Genomic DNA, 23,929 nt, shown 5'->3' with positions numbered 1-23,929 from the left:
GCAGAATATCCCAACAAACCCTAGCAATCCTTCTCCAAGTGCCACTTCCCATCCCAGAAAGTTCCCCACCTACAAGGCAGGCGATGATACTGAGGCCTTCCTAGAAAACTTCGAAAGGGCCTGCCTTGGGTACAACATCTCTACTGACCAATACATGGTAGAGCTGAGGCCACAGCTCAGTGGACCCTTAGCTGAGGTAGCAGCTGAAATGCCTAAAGAACACATGAACAAGTATGAACTGTTTAAATCCAAGGCAAGAGTCAGAATGGGGATAACACCCGAGCAGTCTCGTCGGAGGTTCAGAGCCCTAAGGTGGAAACCAGACGTGTCATTTACCCGACATGCCTACCACATTGTGAAACATTGGGATGCCTGGATATCAGGAGCAAGTGGTGAGTCTCCAGTAAATTTGCCCTTCCTAATGCAAATGGAACAATTCTTAGAGGGTGTTCCTGAAGAAATAGAAAGGTACATCCTAGATGGGAAGCCCAAAACTGTAATAGAGGCAGGAGAGATTGGAGCCAGATGGGTGGAGGTGGCAGAGAAGAAAAAAACTGGTCGCAGTTGGAGCGGAGACCAGAAGGGACAACCCCAGGCCACACCCTATTACCGGGGGCCGCCCAAAGCCCCACCTACCTCCCAAAGAACCCTCCAGACCCCTTATCGTCCCACCCCCCCGTTCTCCAGCAACCCTCCTCGCCCCAGTGACCCGTCAGCTGGACGATGTTTTAAATGTAACGAGCTGGGGCATGTAAAGGCCAACTGCCCCAAGAACCCCAACAGATTACAGTTCATTGCACCGGAATCACACCAGAGGTCCACAGGCCCAGATACCTCCCAGATACCCTTGGAGTGGAGGGAAACTGTGAGTGTGGGCGGGAAGAAGGTCACCGCGTGGAGGGACACCGGAGCACAAGTGTCAGCTATCCATGCTTCCTTAGTGGACCCCAAGTTAATCAACCCAGAGATCCAAGTGACAATTCAACCCTTCAAGTCCAACTCTTTCGATTTGCTTACAGCCAAGTTGCCTGTCCAGTACAAGGGCTGGTCAGGAACGTGGACTTTTGCAGTCTATGATGATTATCCCATCCCCATGCTGTTGGGGGAAGACTTGGCCAATCATGTGAAGCAGGCCAAGAGGGTGGGAACGGTCACCCGCAGCCAGGCTAAACAAGCCGTGAGGCCTAGCTCTGTTCCGGAAACTTCTATCAGGACCCGGTCAGAGGTGATGGACCCGGACCCCAGACCAATGTCTGCAACAGCAGTAGTGGATCCAGTCCCAGAGACCCAGACGGAACCAGTCCCAGAACCGGAACCAGCCGAACAACCAACACCAGACCCATTGCCAGCACTGAATCCAGTACTTGCAACCTCAACACCAGAGGGCCCCACCGACCCTGAACTGGTAGCAGCCGATAACCCTACACAAGAGGCTCAGCCGGAGCCTGAATCCCAACATAGTGCACCAGCGGAGAGCGGTTCACAGTCAACAGAAACAGCTCCATCCCCTATATCACTTCCAGAGGGACCAAGCCTAGGTCCACAATCCAATGAGGAACTGATGTCTCCAGCATCAAGGGAACAGTTCCAGACCGAACAGGAAGCAGATGAAAGCCTCCAGAGAGCTTGGACGGCGGCACGGAGCAACCCACCGCCTCTCAGCTCTTCTAATCGATCCAGGTTTGTTGTAGAAAGAGGACTTTTATACAAGGAAACTCTTTCTGGTGGACACCAGGAAGACTGGCATCCTCAGAGACAGTTGGTAGTTCCAACTAAATACCGGGCCAAGCTCTTGAGCTTAGCCCATGATCACCCTAGTGGCCATGCTGGGGTGAACAGGACCAAAGACCGTTTGGGGGGGTCATTCCACTGGGAGGGAATGGGCAAGGATGTTTCTACCTATGTCCAGTCTTGTGAGGTGTGCCAAAGAGTGGGAAAGCCCCAAGACCAGGTCAAAGCCCCTCTCCAGCCACTCCCCATCATTGAAGTTCCATTTCAGCGAGTAGCTGTGGATATTCTGGGTCCTTTTCCGAAAAAGACACCCAGAGGAAAGCAGTACATACTGACTTTCATGGATTTTGCCACCCGATGGCCGGAAGCAGTAGCTCTAAGCAACACCAGGGCTAACAGTGTGTGCCAGGCACTAGCAGACATTTTTGCCAGGGTAGGTTGGCCCTCCGACATCCTCACAGATGCAGGGACTAATTTCCTGGCAGGAACTATGAAAAACCTTTGGGAAGCTCATGGGGTAAATCACTTGGTTGCCACTCCTTACCACCATCAAACAAATGGCATGGTGGAGAAGTTTAATGGAACTTTGGGGGCCATGATACGTAAATTCGTAAATGAGCACTCCAATGATTGGGACCTAGTGTTGCAGCAGTTGCTCTTTGCCTACAGAGCTGTACCACACCCCAGTTTAGGGTTTTCCCCATTTGAACTTGTATATGGCCGTGAGGTTAAGGGGCCATTGCAGTTGGTGAAGCAGCAATGGGAGGGATTTACACCTTCACCAGGAACTAACATTCTGGACTTTGTAACCAACCTACAAAACACCCTCCGAACCTCTTTAGCCCTTGCTAAAGAAAACTTACAGGATGCTCAAAAAGAGCAAAAAGCCTGGTATGATAAACATGCCAGAGAGCGTTCCTTCAAAGTAGGGGACCAGGTCATGGTCTTAAAGGCGCTCCAGGCCCATAAAATGGAAGCATCGTGGGAAGGGCCGTTCACGGTCCAGGAGCGCCTGGGAGCTGTTAATTATCTCATAGCATTCCCCACCTCCAACCGAAAGCCTAAGGTGTACCATATTAATTCTCTAAAGCCCTTTTATTCCAGAGAATTAAAGGTTTGTCAGTTTACAGCCCAGGGAGGAGACGACGCTGAGTGGCCTGAAGGTGTCTACTACGAAGGGAAATGTGCTGGTGGTGTGGAAGAGGTGAACCTCTCCATGACCCTTGGGCGTATGCAGCGACAGCAGATCCAGGAGCTGTGCACTAGCTACGCGCCAACGTTCTCAGCCACCCCAGGACTGACTGAACGGGCATATCACTCCATTGACACAGGTAATGCTCGCCCAATTAGAGTCCAACCTTACCGGGTGTCTCCTCAAGCTAGAACTGCTATAGAACGGGAGATCCGGGATATGTTACAGATGGGTGTAATCCGCCCCTCTGAAAGTGCATGGGCATCTCCAGTGGTTCTAGTTCCCAAACCAGATGGGGAAATACGTTTTTGCGTGGACTACCGTAAGCTAAATGCTGTAACTCGCCCAGACAACTATCCAATGCCACGCACAGATGAACTATTAGAGAAACTGGGACGGGCCCAGTTCATCTCTACCTTGGACTTAACCAAGGGGTACTGGCAGGTACCGCTAGATGAATCTGCCAAGGAAAGGTCAGCCTTCACCACACATCTCGGGTTGTATGAATTTAATGTACTCCCTTTCGGGCTGCGAAATGCACCCGCCACCTTCCAAAGACTTGTAGATGGTCTCCTAGCGGGATTAGGAGAATATGCAGTCGCCTACCTTGACGATGTGGCCATATTTTCAGATTCCTGGGCAGACCACCTGGAACATCTACAAAAAGTCCTTGAGCGCATAAGGGAGGCAGGACTAACTGTTAAGGCTAAGAAGTGTCAAATAGGCCTAAACAGAGTGACTTACCTTGGACACCAGGTGGGTCAAGGAACTATCAGCCCCCTACAGGCCAAAGTGGATGCTATCCAAAAGTGGCCTGTCCCAAAGTCAAAGAAACAGGTTCAATCCTTCTTAGGCTTGGCCGGTTATTACAGACGATTTGTACCGCACTACAGCCAAATCGCCGCCCCACTGACAGACCTAACCAAAAAGAAACAGCCAAATGCTGTTCAGTGGACCGAAAAGTGTCAGAAGGCCTTTAACAAGCTAAAAGCGACCCTCATGTCTGACCCTGTACTAAGGGCCCCAGACTTTGACAAACCGTTCCTAGTAACCACAGATGCGTCCGAGCGTGGTGTGGGAGCAGTTTTAATGCAGAAAGGACCTGATCAAGAATTCCACCCTGTAGTGTTCCTCAGCAAAAAACTGTCTGAGAGGGAAAGCAACTGGTCAATCACTGAAAAAGAATGTTACGCCATTGTCTCCGCTCTGGAAAAGCTACGCCCATATGTTTGGGGACGGCGTTTCCACCTGCAAACCGACCATGCTGCACTGAAGTGGCTTCACACCGTCAAAGAAAATAACAAAAAACTTCTTCGGTGGAGTTTAGCTCTCCAAGATTTTGATTTCGACATCCAACACATCTCAGGAGCTTCTAACAAAGTGGCTGATGCACTCTCACGTGAAAGTTTCCCAGACTCAACTGGTTAAAATCGTCCTTGAGATGTGGAAAATATTGTTAGTCTTTATGTACTTGGTAGCATATTTAGAGATGCATGTGTCTTATTAACTCTGTTTTCCTAGAGCTCCAGGAAGAAATCCCAGCCAGTGTTTCACCCTAGCTGAGATTTGGGGGGCGTGTCATAAATAGAAAGGGAAGAGTAAACCCCTTTAAAATCCCTCCTGGCCAGAGGAAATCTCCTCTCACCTGTAAAGGGTTAAGAAGCTAAAGGTAACCTCGCTGGCACCTGACCAAAATGACCAATGAGGAGACAAGATACTTTCAAAAGCTGGTAGGAGGGAGAGAAACAAAGGGTTTGTGTGTCTGTCTACATTTTGTCTTTGCCGGGGATAGACCAGGAATGAAGCCTTAGAACTTTTAGTAAGTAATCTAGCTAGGTATGTGTTAGATTATGATTTCTTTAAATGGCTGAGAAAAGAATTGTGCTGAATAGAATAACTATTTCTGTCTGTGTATCTTTTTTGTAACTTAAGGTTTTTGCCTAGAGGGGTTCTCTATGTTTTGAATCTAATTACCCTGTAAGGTATTTACCATCCTGATTTTACAGGGGGGATTTCTTATTTCTAATTCTATTTTTATTAAAAGTCTTCTTGTAAGAAAACTGAATGCTTTTTCATTGTTCTCAGATCCAAGGGTCTGGGTCTGTAGTCACCTAGGCAAATTGGTGAGGCTTTTTACCAAACCTTGTCCAGGAAGTAGGGTGCAAGGTTTTTGGGAAGTATTTTGGGGGGAAAGACGTCTCCAAACAGCTCTTCCCCAGTAACCAGTATTTGTTTGGTGGTGGTAGCGGCCAATCCAAGGACAAAAGGGTGGAATATTTTGTACCTTGGGGAAGTTTTGACCTAAGCTGGTAAAGATAAGCTTAGGAGGTTTTTCATGCAGGTCCCCACATCTGTACCCTAGAGTTCAGAGTGGGGGAGGAACCTTGACAGATGTAACTGCATATTCTCACAGAATATGGTTCCATCAAAGTCTCTCCAACTACTTCTCGTGGCAAGTACTTCCTATGTGGCAACTTCAATGGAAGTTGAGTGTGCAGAGCACCTCTATCTAGGTTTTTATATTGGGCCCAAACTATGAACACCGCAAAAGACTGGGCCCAAAGAAATTAATTTATTGCCATCAAGAGCATCAGAACCAGGACAAAAACTCCTATACAGGAACTCGTCACTTAACGTTGTAGTTATGTTCCTGAAAAATGCGACTTTAAGTGAAACGATGTTAAGCGAATCCAATTTCCCCATAAGAATTCATATGGCGGGGGGGAGAGGTTCCAGGGAAATTTTTTTCACCAGATATACACACACACACACACACAGTATACGTTTTAAACAAACAATTTAATACTGGTGCACAGCAATGATGATTGTGAAGCTTGGTTGAGGTGGGTGCAGTCAGAGGGTGGGATATTTCCCAGGGAATGCCTTACTGCTAAATGATGAACTAGCCCTCAAGGGTTAACTCATTGTTGTTAATGTAGCCTCACACTCTAAGGCAGAAGGAAGGGGAGACAGCATAGCAGACAGAGACACACACCGCGTGTGTGTGTATGTGTGCGCGCGCCCTCTGCTCTATGGAAGATGGGATAAGCAGGGTGCAGGAGCAGGGGGGAGGGAGCCCCCCCCTTTCCCCATCCCCCACAGCAAGCAGGAGGCTCGGGGAGCAGCTCCAAGGCAGAGGGCAGGAGCAGCGCATGGCAGTGGGGGGAGGGACAGCTGAACTGCCGGCAATTGATAAGCCTGCTGGGCAGCTGCTGCACAGGGATCTTAGGGGAGCTGCTAGTCCACACTAGTTCCAAGCCCCCACCAGCTCGCTCCAATGGGCTGCTCTTCCTGCAAGCAGTGGACAAAGCAGGCGGCTACCAAACTACATTACAAGGGAGCACTGCGCAACTTTAAACGAGCATGTTCCCTAATTGATCAGCAACGTAACAATGAAACAACATTAACCAGGACAACTTTAAGTGAGGAGTTTCTGTATTTGTAGCTTCCTCTAGTACCTCTTCTCTATCTCAATTTAAATATAAAAGTGTTGTTTCTCTTAAACAACCACAGAAAGAAGAAAATAATTCAGTTTTGATAATCTCATATAATTTACCACAAAGTCTTCAGTAAATATATGTGCACTTTATGACTCAGTAACATTACCACAATTATCTTTATTTATAGCATGGGAGAATATTTGATACTGCTACTACTTCTACTGTGGATTCTTCCTCCACCACTATTTTCCTGCCATAAACTCTCTTATAATATACTTTGAAATTAGTGAGCAGCAGAATTAGGTCTATTCTACAACTACAGTAAATGGATTCTGAAAGGGCTGTTTTGTTCAGGAACAGACATAAATCATTTTCATAGTTATTATTCATTTCTACTGTGAACACAACTGGTATTTAATACAAAACCAAGTACTGTATTAGTGGCTGTGTGTCATGTTAGCTACACTTTGATTATGCTTCAATACGCCATGTTGTCTCTCTCACTTTAATAGCGAGTTTAACAGAGATCAAAGAAGAGTTGTCAGCAGTGCAACACAAAAGCTTCTGGAAATATATTTTTAGAAAGTCTCTGGGAAAAGAATCTTTATATTGTGTCAGTTGGTTTTGTTTCAAGTAGCAGCTCTGCCTTACAGATGATGGATTGAAAGATACATTCCCCCACCCCCATTTGGTTACATTTGGAAAGTAGCTAGTTCTTAGAGAGTTAGGTTCCAATCGCTAGAATCTCATAAAATTAGGTTTATACTTTATATATATTTGTTTCATTTTTTCAGGAATTTAGTGTTATTTTGTTTTATCCATTTTACCCACATGGCGGGGGGGGGAAAGAGGTGGTTGATTGCAGAGCGAGTCTGCCCCATGCTTCCCCCGCAGTAACAAATCCTGTCTTTTGGTGCTGGACCTGGCTCCGCACTCCAGGCATTGCAACCTGGGACATAGGGTCATAGCACTGCTCAGGTTTGGCCTGGCCACCCTTCCCTCATTATGACAGAGAGGCAGCCAGGGCAAATTTGAGTGAGTGGCACAGTGACCCCAGGCACTAGGTCACAATGCCACTCCCAAATTTGCCCTGCCCCTCCATCCCAGTGATGATGATAGAAGGGCAGCAGGGCCAAACCTGAGAGGTGCTAAGACCACGTACACCAGGTCACAGCTCTCAGAATGGAAAACGAGGCCCAACCCTGGGGGATAGGAGCCACCTCTGCAGTGTGAGTTTTTCATTTTATTTCATGTTATTTTATATTTGTGAAAAATGTGGGGATCTTCCAAAAGATCAAGTTTAGTTTTTGAACTGTCATTATGGACATAGTTTTACTACTAATCTTCCATACTTGAACCACTACAGTGGCAGAGCTGCAGCACTGCTCTATCTGACACTTGCTACAGTGACAGGAGGGATTCTCCCATCGCTGTAACATATCCACCTCCCCAAGAGATGGTAGCTAGGTCAACAGAAGAATTCTTCCATCAGTCTAGTGCCATTTGCACCTGGAGTTAAATTGGCTTAACTACATCTCTGAGCAGTGTGGATTTTTCACACCCCTGAGAGACAGAGCTATACCAATGTAACTTTTAAGTGTAGACCAGCCCTAAATCTCACTAAAATAATCTAAATAGGAGCAATGCCCAACTACCTAAACTCAGTAATGAGCTCTCTCTAAATGGAGCATCCCGCAGACAGGGAAAACAAGAATATAGCCTAATCTGAGCTTTAAATTTTTTCACTACAAACTCTGCAGCTCAGTGGTTCCCAAACTTGTTCCACCGCTTGTGCGGGGAAAGCCCCTCCCAGGCCGGGCCGGTTTGTTTACCTGCCGCGCCCGCAGGTTTGGCCGATCCGGCTCCCAGTGGCCGTGGTTCGCTGCTCCAGGCCAATGGGAGCTGCTGGAAGCGGCGCGGGCTGAGGGACTAGCACAGACTGTAAGGCCTAGCTCTCCTAAACTTCAAATGCTACTGCAGACAGCTCACCTAAAAATCCAACAGACTGAATTTCAGACACATGGATACACATCACAATAATGAATGGAGCAGTCAGCCTTCCCAGCTCTTCTACTCAAGGTCACGGTTTAGCTGAAGCAGTAAGAATTTGTGCTTTTCTCTTAGCTTGTGAGCACTGTCCACACACATGAAGATACAATGTCTAATAGACTGGTTTCAGAGTAACAGCCGTGTTAGTCTGTATTCGCAAAAAGAAAAGGAGTACATGTATGTATGTCTTCTGCAGTTTCCACAGTATGCATCCGATGAAGTGAGCTGTAGCTCATGAAAGCTTATGCTCAAATAAATTGGTTAGTCTCTAAGGTGCCACAAGTACTCCTTGTCCAATAGACTGTGGATGCAAATAATAAACAACAACAACAGCAACATCGGTTTCTTTTATACATAGTGAAAAGAGGAAAACAGTAAATATGTAACTGGAAATACTTTTAAGTTTCACACTTTCTTATCCCGACTAGCAGAGACCCCCAGTATGCCTGTCTTTAAATCAGGCCTCTCCCACAATACCACAAATGGATGACAGCAGAATAAACTGACTCAGCTAGATCAACTGTTTAGATTTCAGACACAAAAGAATTTGAATAACTGACCCAATACTACAAACCAGAAAAGGTCAGTTTTCAAAAACTATACCTTCAACTGTGACAGTACCTCATTGCAACTCCCATCCAAACTGAAAGAGGAACTTCAATAAATAGATAGAACTACAAAGTAGCAATCTAAACCATAGGCATCCCTGAAATATACATCTAGATAAGAGGCAAACTGCAAGCAGAACTTCTAAGGTATCCTAAAGGAAGACACCAAATAGATGCTCCAAACAGGCTCATGCCACTTTCTCCTAACCACTACAGAGAGAATTCCAATGGAAAGTAATGCTTCTTTTTGATGCCAGCAATCATTAACAAAATGAATTTCAAGAGTTGGATATGTGGGCAAATGACTCACACCATACACACACACTGCCCTCAGATCCAAATCAATTTCTATTCACAAATAAAATCCCAATTTAGTCAGTTTTAGTTTCAAACCTCCAATCCAACAGAAAATGACAATGCAAAAAATTAACACTATCTGCCAGGAAATTGATCATCATAATGTGACTAACAAAATTGATCCCTACATTTACCTACACATATGGCTAAACAATATACAAGATTCAGAACAAACCACAGCTTGAATCAGATGGTCACAGGGCCAGTTGGAGTAAAGCTGGGCTTTCATAGGCTAACTATTCACAATGTTTGAAAAATATAGGCAAATGATTACAGTCCTGAAGTCAAGTTACATTGGTCCAAATCCTCAAAAGTATTTAGATGCTCAACTCCCATTGATTTCAAATACCTAAATCCCTTTTTAATATGGAGCAATGGCCCAGATCCTCAAAATAAGTTACTGTTTTAAACAGCCCTTTTTATACCCAAAGAGATTCTACTCCACTTATTTACTTGCGTATACAAATTTAACATAAGAAGTTTGTAGATTTACCTGGGTAGAACAATACTACAGATTCTTCTGTAAGGACAGTAAGATTTGTTCCATACTCAGACAAGAAGTCCCACTGCTATGTGCATTTGTGCTGTTACAGGACAGTACACCCTAAACAATTTTATACTAATATATAACATAAGAGTATCAAAATTCTAAAAATCTGAAGCCATTTGCTTCTGCACCAATACAGAATACTGCTACACCGAGTATGTATATAATACGCTGATAACAATGCTGAACCAGACACATGCTTTTCTACCTCCCACTTTTTTAAAAGTTAATATGAAAGAACACCACAGATAAGGTCAAAATCCAGTCTCAGTTACATTGGCATAAACCCCACTGACTTCAATGTACAGACACTGGATTTTGAGTATTTATCTGTATATAGTATTTGCTATACCATTGGTTTTAAATAGCAATAAGTCACCAGGCCCAGAAGAGCTCTGAAGGAGTTCAAGTATGAACTGAGATGCTAGCAAAAACATGTGCTCTAACTAAAGTTAACCACTGTAATAGACAATTGTTATTCTCCAACATTGTCCCTATATTTTAAAAAGAGATTATCTGGAGAATTACAAATCTGTACCTTTCATATCTGTACCTGCTAAACTGGCTGAAATGCAAATTAAAAATAGAAGGATTAAAAAAAAATCAGAAGACAATGACATGATAGACTAACCGTCATGGTGCCTGCAAAAGGAAAACTCACATCTCACTAATCTATTATAATGATTTGAATATAATCAATAAAGTAGCCGATAAAGGAGAACCAGTTGACATAATTTCTTTAGACTAGGTCCCTGTCCAGAGGCCACTAAAGACATTAAGTAGTCATGGGGTGAGGAGGCAAAGTATCTTAATACCTCAAACACTGGCTAAGAGACTGGAGATGGAGCAGGATTAAACAGTCCATTTTCATCCTGGCAGAAAGTTAGCCGCAAGGTACCTCAAAATTCCATGATTGGTCTAGTGTATTTAATAGATTTACTAATGACCTGGAAAGGGGGAGGGAGGGGGGAGTGACTAGTGAAGTAGCAAAATTTAGATAAGAAAATTACTTAGATTAGTAAAGACTAGAGAGCAACTGGTCTATGAGCAACTTCAAAGGGACCTAACCAAGGCAGGTAGATGGGTAACATGATGCCAAATGAATTTCAATGCTGATAAATGCAAAGTAATACTCACTGGAGGGAAAAACTACTCACACATTTGAGGGTTTTAAGATAACTGTATCAACTCAAGAAAAGGACCTGGATGTCACTGTAGAAAAAACTCATTGAAGATCTTGACTCATTGTGCAGCTGTTGCCAAAAAGAGCTAACAAAATGTTAGGATGCTAAAATAACAGGATAGAGAATAATACAGAAAATATTATATCATTATATAAATCAATGGTGCAGGCTCATCTTCAATACTGTGTGCAAAACTGGTCACCTCATCTCAAAAAGGGTACTGCAGAACTAGAGGGAATTCAGAATAGGGCAATCAAAATTATTAGGGGATGGCAAAACTCAAAAGATTGAGACTGCTTACTTTAAAAAGGAGATGAATAAGAGGGGACAAAAAAATATAAAAAAATAATGAATGATCTAGCAAATGAACACAAGAACAAGGGGACATTCAGTGGAATTAAAAAGTGGGAAATTCAACCTTGATAAAAGACAACACAACTCATTGTCACAAGATGTGGTCAAAGCCATAAACTTAGCAAGATTCAGAAATGGATTGGACATTTATGAGAGTAACAGGAATATCCAGTGGCTAATGCCAACAGATTTTGTAATAGGTATTTAACCTCATGCTTCAGAGTTTAAGAAAGCCTCTAATTACACAAGAATAGAAGGAAAGTGTGGGAGACAGGTTACCCAACATTTGCCTAATACTTCAAAGGAAGGTGTGTAAAACACCATACAGCTGCTGTTGGCTACTGTCAGAGACAAGATACTGACAAGATGGACAATCAGTCTAATCTAGTATGGTAAATCCTATGTTACCTGTCTATCTACTAGCATAATTACAGGTGTGTGTGCACAGTACTTGTGTGTCCACCGTTTTTTAACAGTTATTTATTGGTGTTTCAAAGAATAGCAAATTTCCTAGTGTTGTGCATACATGTATTGCTACATTAAATTAGATCATGGATTTGAAGAAAAAATGTCCTTTTAAAAATTGAGAAATTATCAGAATTTCTCAGTGTATATGTAACCCACACACCTTCTGGGTGTGGTGTTCTGTCCCATCTAGTGGCACCAAGACCACTTAGAGAGTTAAATTAGTCTTCTCTACAGCCTTAGCTAACAGTAAGTTGGCTTTTAGCACATGTGGTAGAGGCTCATGAACTAAACTCCAGAGGTCCCCAGTTTGATCCTGCACCACGACGACTGGGGTCATCGGCATTACATATACACTAGTAAGGATAGAGAAGATATTGCAATAGAAAACAGGCAGAGTTCCTGCAATTCACCTTAGAGTGCCAACAGCTCTGAGGTCTGTCCTGCCAACCTAAAGGATCACTATTGATCTGCCATGATTCATTCAAATGCAGAGAAAAACAAATTAAATAAATAGCATCAGTAAAATCAATTTGCAACTCATTTATGTTTTAGTATTGTCAATTTAATGAGATAATACAACTAAATATCTGCTAAATATCTCTCTCCTCTACTCTTCAACTCAACAATAAAAACATATACCAAGATATTCATTTTGCATTTTATATAGTTTGTTCAATTTTGTATATGTGCATGCATGGGCACGCACGCACACAGTTATATGTAGAGGTGTGTGTGCTGTTTACACTTACACATGCCCCTGACAGTTTTCTGATTGTGCACACTCATCTTTCTCCCTGCCTCTTCATATTTAAAAATCACTTCACGCACTATTGAATTGCACCCACCTACATGCAGCAGTTGTTTAACAGCGCACAACAGCAATTTATCATGGATATGATAGCCATTAACTATCTATAATTACATGGGGAATTTTAGGTAGGTGGAATGCAGTTACCCAAGTCAGAATTTGGCCAGGACCCTAGGTTAAACACCCATATTCTTGAGAAAAATGCCATGAAATCTTTAGCAATCGCAAATGGTCAGGACCTTGATTTTAAGTCTCTTCCAAAATAGTGCCCCTCCTGCAACATGATGCCCCTAGTACTGACTTTAGTCATCTACTCATCACCACCACTACTTTCTGCAGCCATATAGCTAAGAGTTATTGAGGAGAACCTACAGCAAGTGATAGGCACTCCTTTTTAATGCATGCAGATATAAGTCTAAAGAAATAAAGTAAAAAATTAATAAGCATGTATTCATCCAACCCTACCTCCTGTAGTTTTTTATATCTGATACACTATGGCTCAAAGTAGCACAGGAGTTGCATTTCTAATTTCCTGGAAACTTTGCCCTGATTGCTTTGGCACTATCTGCCTTCCCTTGGGATGAAGCCTCCTTCCAGCGGAAGGAGACAGGCGGGCACAGAGAGATGAAAGCTATACCTCCAAGGCTCCTAGGTCACTGAATCTATGTCAAAGTCCATGGACCACCTTTGCCCCCAAATCCTAGAGCTGATCTGGAATAGTCCAGTCCCCATTGTAAAATGGCCAGAGTGCAGAGGCACCACAGCCAGGGCTTTTTTCTCCCAGGAATACCCCCCCCCTATTAGGGACAGGATGGGTTGGCACAGAGCCATTATGTTGAGTTTATGGATTTCCTTTACACCAGGTAGCTGGTTAAGCCAGTTTTCTGGCAGCACTGTGCACCTGAAGCAGACCAAATCAGCCAGGGGAAGGACCAGAATTTGCCCTGTATTTCTGAGATATAGTCAGATATCTAAGGTTTTATAGCACTCTGAGAGACAGAGTTTGTATTACTCTACTTAGAGAAAGAGCATAAAAACTACATAACAAAAAGGTATGGTGTTTACACCCAATATGTTGTTGTTGGTTTAAAATGTCCTAAGATATATACCAAATACTGTTTCATCTTTTATCAATATTTCTTCATGATTGGTTCTGTTCAACTTGCATAACAACTAAATTTCAAGATCTATAGACAGGGTAGAAAATGATTGGTTGGGCTGCAATATTAGCCTGTGAACTTATTTTCACAAAGTATCTGTGAAGTTATTTTATAGATTTAATCCAAATTTAACTCTATGAAAATACTACATAAAAAAATACCACATATGCACCTAGTAACAGATATTTTAAATGTCCAAGTCAAAGACCAAAACAAAGATGTACACAGCTTCTTTGTTTTTTAACTAGATAAAAAAGGGAAGGGAACTTGCATTTATATTTGGAAAAAAAAAGAAAAGACAAATTAGAAGGCTTTTTGAAGTCAATGGGGTTACATAGGTTTTAAACCCGTGAGACAAGAATCAGGCTCTGTCATTGGTAGCATAAACAAGTTTCTACTGGTTTATATGGATTGGCAAAACATAAAAAAACCCCTCTTAATTAGCAAAATGTTTTCTCTATAATATAACAAAAATACTGACTTGTAACTAATGAGAAGTGCTCTCCGAGGAATAACTAGTGAAAAAGTAATCAGTTAGAATAAAAGGTGTACTGTAGGAGTTGAGCAAGGCTCATTTATTTACATATACCCCCTTTTATGTACACGGCTGCAGGTAGATCATTTGGCAAAGTCAAACTCTTCTGAACAAATAAACAATAAGCTAGTTTGAGATAAACAGTATTATATCAGTTACTAACAGACAGAACCTCTTATGCTAGTGAGTAAGAGAGAGAACAGTCTGACCTTATGCTCCAGCCTCGTGTTCACCACCACCACCGCCTTTATTTTGATGCTGAAACTTTCACTGACAGCACAGTTATTGGAAAAGATGTTTTAATAGACAACTAATGTCATGCAGATAAAGAATATAACACAGACTAAAATCAGTACAAAATACCCAGGGTGAAAATGGCCCATGAGCTATGAGAATCTGAGATGCCCATAATGCAGCAAAACTTCACATAATTTGGCTTCAGAGTTTAATTGCATAGAAACTCAACCACTTCCATGCAGCAGAGTTGTGCTATGAACATCCCTGCACAGTCCAGCATGCAGAGGCATGTGTACCAAGGCAGGGGCATTGCCACTGGGTCCATGATTATAAGGTTCTCCCATATAAGAGGTTCAGATTTGTATTATTTTTATTACAGTAACACTTACAGGACCCAATCAACATCAAAGCCCTAGTATGCTAGGCACTGTACAAACATATAGCAAGAGACAGCCTGTACCCTGAAGAGGTTACAGTCTAGACAGACAAGACAAACAAAGGGTGGAACGGGAAACAGACACAGTGAGTTGAAGTGATTTGTCCAAGGTCAAATAGTAGGTCAATGGCAGAGCCAGGCAGTGCCCTATACATTGGACCACATCATCCCTCACAGTGGCTATGGCCCCTATTCCAACTGAGGAACTAGCATAGAAACCATGGAGGGAGTGCAGAGTTGGTCCACCCCATGAACATGGGTACGTGGGGGGCTGCATGGATTCCACAGAGCACAATCCCACTTATTTTCTTGCAACAAACCTATTTAGGCTTTCACAGGAAGGGTGCAAATTTAACTTCATCTGTTGTTTCAGGCAACTCATGCTGACTGGTGCAGTAAATCTCTAATGATAACTAATCTACATCCTTATCTTTAATTCAAACTCATTCAAACTAAATTTGCAATGAACAATCCAGCCAAGAAAAATATAAGGCATTTAAAGGTATGGAAACGATTTTCCATAAACAAACAAACTGGTTCCTTGTATGTGAATATCATTTTAATTATGATAGGCTAGCATTAGTGTGGGGAAAAACTTTTGTTTCATTACAGGAGTTTCCATCTGTTCAGTAAAGAAAGGTGGCATATTCTGCTCCACTTTTTAAAAAAGTTACTGCCTCCTATTTTCAACATTATCATTAGCACAAAAATGTACATCTCAATGTGTAATTTCCTCAAGATACAGAATTACTATGGCACTTCCTGCTGAAAACATTAGCACCCAATACTTGATGAGTACAGCACAGTTTGAGCAAGATTCTACGGCATTTTTTGCGACATTCACACCAGCATCTGAGAAATCTACCATGAATTAACAAGAGTTGTGCATTTGCAAGTAAACAAACTTAAAAAAAAAATCAATCATACTACTCCACAAAGCAGACTTAGTTCATTTATTTTGAGAAATGTAGTTTAAGGGACACAGCTCAGATTTGAACAAAAACACCCAACAGGATCCTACAAAAGTTAAGGCCAATGGAAATTCTTTTGTTACTTTCTTTTTAATTTCAATGGAAAGAGATCTTTTGTTCTTATACAAGCATTTCCCTGGTGGGTTTCCAAACCAAACACTGCAGCACTGCATGAGAACCTGTAGGTGATGTCAATTAGAAACAGATGCTAAAAGAAAAATGAAAGTGACTATATTATTTTATCATCCAATCAGAGACAAATGCAAAAAGTAAATACATTTGTAGCATTCTTTCAGTTTTACTAAGCGAAGGTGTTGTTAATACTGCAAGGTAAAAGAAATCCGCTTTAAAAAAAAAATGAAGAGGTCAAATTCACTGAGGGGCATGTGCAGCCTGAGTCAGATTCTTTGGGCGGGGAGAACAAAAGTGGGTTTAGGCCGCCTTTGTGCTTCCCCGTATTTTGGTCTGCTCAGCACCAATTCAGGTGGGGGTATGGTATGGCTAGACAAGGGACAGGGCAGAGGTGATGCTGGAGGTTCTATTGCTAGGAGAGGGCACATTATGGGCTATGGAGCCTATGGCAGTCTCAGGATTAAAATAGCAACTGTGAAGGTAGCTGTGGAACCACTCCATGACTAAGGGAAGGAACGCTTCCAATCACCCCAGCTTCCAGACTCATTACTTAGCAAGGTTCTACTGTATTTATGTATCACAGCCAGTCAATGTTTCCCACACAACAATATGACACGATTATTATAAATATTCTCAGTTTTGTCACTCACTTTGAAACAGTTTGTATTAAAAAAAACAAAACACCAAAAATATAGACACTGAAGTTACATAAGAATGGCCTACTGGATCAGACAAGTGCTCCATCTAGCCCAGCATCCTGCCTCTGACATAAGTCAGTGCTGGATGCTTCAGATGGAATGAACAGAACAGGGCAATATTCCAATGATCCATCCCCTGTTGTCCAGTCCCAGCATCTGGCAGCTGGAGATTCAGTTTCCCAGGAGCTATTGTGGTCACCATCCCACCAATGTCTTAATCATTACTCAACATCTCATGTGTCACCAGTTACAGCACTGCCAAATTAAAAGATACGATGAAACATTTGGTAGGCGTATATAATAAGCCAATTATTATAGGAAAAATTCAGCAGTATATATTTTTAGTCACATAATAATACCTGCTAAGATGAACGCTGCTTGAAGTTACTAAGTGGAACTTCAAAGTCAGTAAAATTCAGGATTTAAAGCAAGTGCCACCAGTATTAGTCATTCCCCCTCTATAATGATGACAGTTACATCACCCACAATGATAGTCCAGTATTTTATTTTATACATTGATTTCAGTGTTTTTCCAGGGAACAGAATACTGTACCTTACACCCTTCATTAATGGTCTCATACAGAAAAACAATAAAGTCAATTATCTAAACACAGCCAATAGTGTTTATAAACTGTAAAATATTTAGAGCAAAGCTCTTCCTCTCCTCTCTGATCCACAATCTGTACTGTATGTTCTGCACTTCCAGGAACATAACATAACCTGAATGCAATGGAAGCTCTACACATTAACAAATACAAGCCGTGCAATAGAGAACTGCCTCCTGAATGGAAGATGCTTGCCCTTAAACTGGATGGTGCAGAACACACACCACGTTCTTTCTTGGGTGCCTCTTTTCAACTAAAATGAAGAACAAAAAGCCCGGGGTGCTGAAACAATTCATACAGTTGGGGTGCTAAGAGGCATTAAACCAAACTGTAATCGCTGTATATGATGGAAAGAACTTCAAGCCGGGGGGGTGGCAGCACCCCCCTCACCTCCAGTTCTAGCACCTATGCGCAAAACTCAAATTTTCTTTCCTTTTCCCCGGGGAGGGGCAGGGTATCCAACAACACTTTTATTTGAAGTGCCAACAATGTGACTGTGCTTTACAAGGTACAAATAAGTACAGTCTCTGCCCCCAAAACTCACAGAAATCCCCCAGAGCCAGATCTTGCAAACAGGCATAACAATGACTTTACTCACACAAGTAGCCCTATTGACTACCGTCAATATTAATGAGAGTAAAGTTATTTCCATTCCCAGGTGGTTGTAGGACTGGGACCTGGAACATTGAACAGAGAAGACGGGATGCACTCAGAAGTTGAGAGGAAGGATTACCTTTCAACGTTCCATATTTTTTAAAATGATCACTTCTTCCATTCTTCCCTATTCAGTGTTCTCCTTGAGTGTAAATAATTCAGTGCTCTTAGAGGGACCAGTAGGGGCCTGGATTTTGCTGAGGATCAGCCCTATTACCTGAATGCAGAAAGAGGAGGTCAGAGCTGACCTGTACAAATCTGAACTAGGAACCATGTCTTTCTTGACTTGCTTAAAGTCAAAAAAGAGATTACTTGAATTTTTTGTTTCCTCTAGTCCTTTAGTGGACTTCACAGACCCCAGAAATCTTCGGATGGATAAAACACATTCTCTGAGGCCCTGGGTCTAAAGGAACATTACTGGCCTCAGAGGGTATGTGTACACTGCAATTAAACATCTGCAGCAGGCCCATGTCAGCTGACTCAGGCTCACAAGGCTTGGGATAAGGGGCTGTCTAATTGTGACGTAGACATTCGGGCTCAGGCTGGAGCCTGAGCTCTGGGACCTCGCAACCAGGGAGGGTTCCAGAGCTCGGGCTGTAGCCCGAGCCCAAACATCTACAGCACAATTAAACAGCCCCTTAGCCCGAGCCCCGTGAGCCTGAGTCAGCGAACATGGGCCAACCACTGGTACCTAAGTGCTGTGTAGACATACCCAGAGAGGCTCCTCTGGGTCCAGTGGAGCAAAATATCAGCAAAATGCAGTTGTGGGTTCCTCTGACCAAAGAAAACTCTTTTCACTACCATCTAGATTAAAGAAAAGTTTATCTAGAATCAGTCTGCTCTACTTTGACCCAGTTGTTTACCAGATTTGCATATGAAACACTAACATCCGCAGTCCAGAAATGGTTATTGAGCCTTTCCAAGCCTTGTTCTAGTAGGTCTTTTCTTTCAGCTCTAAATTCTACCAGTCTCTGAAATTAGGGAAAACCTGGTTATAGAGAATCAACACAGGTCAGAAATATATAGTCCAGTTTTTTGCTCCACTGAACTGAGGGGAACATGCATATTTTATATCACCATATGCAAAGTAATTGTAAGGCAGTTCTTAGTCATTCCTGTCACAGACTGGAAGTTTGGAATTAGTCCTTGAATATTCTGTTGCCTAAATGGGGCACTGACAAGACTGACAGATCAAAGAGATGAAAATATTGACTTTTTTTCTTATATCTGTTTGCAGAGTTTATGCCATTCTTTATACATTTCTCTCTACCCCAAATGCTTCTTTTTTTCTAATTAAAGAAAATTCCAGCAGCACTTACCGATATGCAACCTTAAAAAAACTGCAAAAGCCTTAGCACTTATACTGTGCTTTATCATTGTTAGATCGCAAAGCATGGTTATGTATCATTATCCCCATTTTATATACAGGGAAACTCAGAGAGAAATTAAGTGATTTGCCTTAAGTCACATAGCAAGTCAGTGTCAGAGCCAGGAACAGAACACAGGTCTCATGACTCCCAGTCCTATGCCCTATTCAGTGTGACAGGATGCCATCCTAGAAAAGTAAACAACAAACAAAAAGGGATTTCAGTGAGTCAGAGTTCACTTGAGAACAGTTTCACCTAATACTAAGGGTATGCCTACACAGCAGCTGGAAGCGTGCTTCCACGTGCAGGCAGAGAGACACACGACAGCTCTGCTCGAGAAAGCATACTAACAGCAGCAGAATGGGCATGCCTGGTGACACGGCATGCTTAGGGATGGCCACCTTAGTACAAGCCCACCCAACCTTAAGTATAAACTCAGGTGGCTAATCCTAGCTGCTGCCTGTGCCGCTGGGGCCATACTGTTTATTTTTTGCACACCAGCTTGAGCAGACCTATCATATCTGTCTACCAAGGCTCAGAGGCATGCCCCCAAATGCTGTAGACATACCCTAAGAACGAATTAGTAGCAATGCACCTGCTTAAACCTGATGAAGCTGGATTTTTCCCTACGGATTCACATACAGAGGAAGTCCCGTACACCAGACATATAGCTATCCCTTTTCTATACAGAAGGAGGCATGTGTAAATAACACCTTTTTAGGATCTTTCTTGTCACCTTGCTGAAACTGCTTGGGGTGGAGCTTCATAGGGTATGTCTACACTACAAATATCTGAACCAGGGTAGACAGGCTCATGATAGCAGGGTTCAGGCTAGCATTGTGGACACTGCAGCTCCAGCAGAGACTTAGGATAGCCATCCAAGCTCAGACCTGGGATCAGGTAGGCTTAAGAGTCTGAGCTACCGCCCAAACAGCAGCATCCAAATGACTATTTTTAGCATACTAGTGCGAGTCTGTGTATGCAAGCTGGGAGGCTAACTGCTAGCTGCAGTGTAGACACACCCATAGAGTCCTGGTGAAATGGAAGAATGGCACTATCTTGCTCCTCAACAACACTGTCCCCCAGAGCCCAGAAATTTTCAGACAGATAACCCAACAGTGAGCACTACTACTGCATGGGATCAGGAGAACCCAGGCACTGGCCACATGGCTCCTGCTGGAGCCATCCTGCATACAGTGCAGCAGCAACTCTTCTTGCAGCATGAACTCATTCCATGCAGATCCCAGAGATCTGTGGGGTTGTTTAGGGTCCTGAACTCCCAAAATCCACAGCTCCCACTCTCTTCTACAAAGATAGACAGCTCAAGAAAAACTGCAAGGTGAATCAAAGGAGATAGCAATCGGGCATTTGTTCTGTGATGCGAAGGTATTGATGACATGACAACTAAATGTCATCTCCTCTTTTGTGGTATATTTCTGCTGTACATGAGTATGTGCAGGAGTCAAAGCAGCCAGTTTGGGGCTAGATGGTATGGAGTCTAGAGACAGCATGAAACAATAGCTGAGAGACGTGAAATAAAACCCCCGTGAGAAAACAGATGGGCAACTCAGATGCCCAAATATTTACAGTGTAAGTGTTCATGTTGTTAACTATTTAAAGTTTGATTAAAGAACAAGATTTATAAAAGGGAAATCATGTTAACAGATTTCCATAATCTGCTGTGGGTGGAATCTCATTGTAGTTTCATGAATGAGCAGAGTGTGGGTAGTGTCTCATGGTAGATCTACACGGAACAACAAAAAAAAAAGTGTGTGTGTTCTCAGTTTAGCTAACTTTGGTTAAAATACCAATGAAGACACAGCAACTCACTTTAACTCAGGTTAGCACCCTAACCTAAAGCCTGTAGGGGACCTTGGGTTGAACTCAAGCTGCAAACCCAAATTGGCACCATGTCTACACTACTATTTTAACCCAAATTAGCTAATCTGAGTTAAGAACAGTGCAGACATACCCTTAGAGAATGTCATTATTCCCCACCCCTTATTTGCCCTTGAGTATATGTGAAAGAGGACAAGAACAGCTGGAATGTAAAAGACTTGAGCTTCAAATCTTCCAAGAAATTATTAGAAATTACTTTCTAAAAACTGTTTGGAACACCTTAGCAGTGTCCTTTTGATACATTTTTGCAAGTTTTCCATATTAGAGGAAAACAAGATAAAAATATGAAGATTTGCATGAATAGCTGTATGTCTAACTAGTCCCAGCACTTCTTCAGCTATAGTGTTTGTTTTAAAATACATACCAGATAATGAGTAAATCCAATAATAAAGTATATCGATTTAAGCCCACTCCTCCACACTGATCCATGCAGGCAAACCTCTGCCCACGTGTGGAACTCCCCACCCATCTGTATTAGCTTGTATCGTTAGGGCCTTATAAACAGACTTGAATTAGCACCTGTTGTGCCACTAGCACTGAGAAAAGTTCGGTCTACTTGGTGGAACACGACTGGGAATTTTTGGTTACATTTCTGGGTCTGTCACTTACTCACTAAGTGAACCTCGGAAAATAATTTTAGCTTTTCTGTGCTTTGATGGCCCAATCTGCAAAATGGGAATAAATCCTTATTTTACAAATTAATAAAGACTAAATTAGGAATGTGAAAATTCATTATTGTGCTTTGAGATCTTGTTACGGTGCCACAGAAGTGCCTTATATCTAGAACTGGCCAGAAATTTTTCAACAAAGCGCACTTGTCAGAACATGCTGATTGGTTGAAGCCAAAACTTTTCACAGAAATTTACCCATTTTGACAAAACTTTCTTCAGGAAGGGTTTCTCGGGTCCAGGATGGAATTTCTGCTCCAGGAGAAAGAAAAGGCGTACTTGTGGCACCTTAGAGACTAACCAATTTATTTGAGCATAAGCTTTCGTGAGTAGCTCACGAAAGCTTATGCTCAAATAAATTGGTTAGTCTCTAAGGTGCCACAAGTACGCCTTTTCTTTTTGCGAATACAGACTAACACGGCTGTTACTCTGCTCCAGGAGAGAGACCCAGGCCAACAGTAGTCAATAAGTTGGTGAGTAAAGCACTGATTCAGACCAGGGGATTGAACCTGAGTCTCCGATAAGTGCTCTAACCACTGGCCTATAAGCTATTCTGGAGTAGGTGTCTCTCTCCCCCCACCCCACTTGGGTTTTTTTGCAAGAAATTTCAAAAGGCCTGTTTGGTCCTAACAGGAAACATTTTGATACCCTGAAATGCTACAGGGTGGGAAAAACCATTTCCCAGCCAGAGCTGCTTATAACTTCCCGAATAATTCCTGCCTGTTGTGCATCCATGAAGCACTACTCCGGGGCTCACTGACTAATGTGCTATCCAGAAAGCCCCCCTACCAGGGCATCGTTGGCGGGGTTACGCCAGCCTGGGGCAGAACAAACCAAGACACCCAGACCTGGCCCAGCATTTGAACACAGCCCCTGCCATTCAAGCATGCAGCAAACCCGACTTCCCTATAGATCACAGAGGCAGGCGGTTATTGCTGGAGCCGGAGAAGGCACCGAGCTCTCTAGGTAGGAGCAGGACTCCCGCACTGGTGACTCACGGGAGAGCCCCACCCCCTCCTGCCCGGGCGAGCACAAGCCAGGGAGTCGAGCCGACCCCCTTGTGCACGGGGGCGGAAAGGGGCAGTTCCTGGGAACTCCCCTCCGCAGGGCGTGGGGCCGAGGCCACTGGTCTCCCAGAGCTGTCAGCGGGGGTTGGGGGGGGGCGGGGAGCCGCCGCTGCTGCTGCTGCTGCAGCTGCAGGGCAGGGCCAGCGGGTCACTGACTCACCCGGCCCCCGGCGGCGGGGTTCTTCCTCCGCAGCGTGAGCCCGCTCCGCAGCCGCGCCGGCAGCTCCCTCAGCTTCTGCCGCAGCTGCACTTGCTGCTGCGGCTCGTGGTGCCGGGCGCTCGGCCTGCGGCTCAGGGCGGGCTCCGCGCTGTCGCACGGGGGCTGCATCTTGCCGGAGCCCACGGCCATCCCGCAGCCCTCCGGCCGGCGCTGGCTCCCCACGCGCGCCCCTCCGCGGAGCGAGCGCGGCGCTCCCCGCTGTCACTCGCGGCTCCCCTGCCCGCCGGCGGCGCGCACCTCTGCGCTGCGCGCGGGGCTGGGGGGCCGAGGGGCCCGCTGAGTCATCCCACAGGTGCAGGAAATGCTCCCGCGCCGGGCTCTCTCCACCCTTTCCTTCTCCCTGCGCCTCCCCTGGGGACGCTGCTCCCTGCCTGCTCAGTGGCTCTGGCAGTGACAAAGCGCAGGTGAGTGGTAGGGTGGAGGAGGTGCGGGGAGCAATCGGAATAAAGTCCTGTTAACTCCTTGGCTGTCAGCGCCCACCCACGCCTCCTGTCCTACGCAATCGGTTTCCCGGTTAACCAGCACGGCTGCAATTCCAACGG

The 23,929-nt window shown here is 43.8% G+C and overlaps 2 protein-coding genes across 4 annotated transcripts in view; one reads left to right on the top strand and one right to left on the bottom strand.

Annotated features, from left to right (window-relative positions):
* Nucleotides 1–23,516, bottom strand: part of RAPGEF5 (Rap guanine nucleotide exchange factor 5) — a 223,964-nt gene extending 200,448 nt beyond the window's left edge. For 2 of the 3 annotated variants that reach the window (XM_074945793.1, XM_074945794.1), the window contains exon 1: nucleotides 23,328–23,509. In XM_074945793.1, coding sequence (XP_074801894.1) covers nucleotides 23,328–23,495 — 168 coding nt within the window. In that variant the 5' untranslated portion in view covers nucleotides 23,496–23,509. Of the gene's footprint in view, nucleotides 1–23,327 lie in introns of all 3 variants that reach the window. The other variant, XM_074945792.1, reaches the window with a different exon arrangement.
* LOC141983497 (uncharacterized) lies at nucleotides 80–6,622 on the top strand. The gene is made up of 5 exons (XM_074946697.1): nucleotides 80–392; nucleotides 1,020–1,680; nucleotides 2,836–3,062; nucleotides 3,555–4,150; nucleotides 6,551–6,622. The coding sequence occupies exons 1-5, from the start codon at nucleotides 155–157 to the stop codon at nucleotides 6,620–6,622; spliced, it is 1,794 nt and encodes a 597-aa protein (XP_074802798.1). The 5' UTR covers nucleotides 80–154.
* Nucleotides 23,517–23,929: the final 413 nt, after the last annotated feature.

This window comes from Natator depressus, chromosome 2 (assembly GCF_965152275.1).
Source record: "Natator depressus isolate rNatDep1 chromosome 2, rNatDep2.hap1, whole genome shotgun sequence".
In the NCBI taxonomy this organism is placed as follows: domain Eukaryota; kingdom Metazoa; phylum Chordata; order Testudines; family Cheloniidae; genus Natator; species Natator depressus.
The sequence above is the reverse complement of the archived record's forward strand: the minus strand, read 5'-3'. Positions and strand labels throughout refer to the sequence as shown.

Excerpts from the sequence above, each read along its gene's own strand:
- LOC141983497 (XM_074946697.1), top strand. The coding sequence starts at position 155 with ATGGTAGAGCTGAGGCCACAGCTCAGTGGACCCTTAGCTGAGGTAGCA. Across the intron at positions 1,681-2,835 it reads AGCTCTTCTAATCGATCCAG|AGAATTAAAGGTTTGTCAGT; the intron begins GTTTGTTGTAGA and ends CTTTTATTCCAG. Across the intron at positions 4,151-6,550 it reads TGGAAAAGCTACGCCCATAT|CATGGGAGAATATTTGATAC; the intron begins GTTTGGGGACGG and ends CTTTATTTATAG.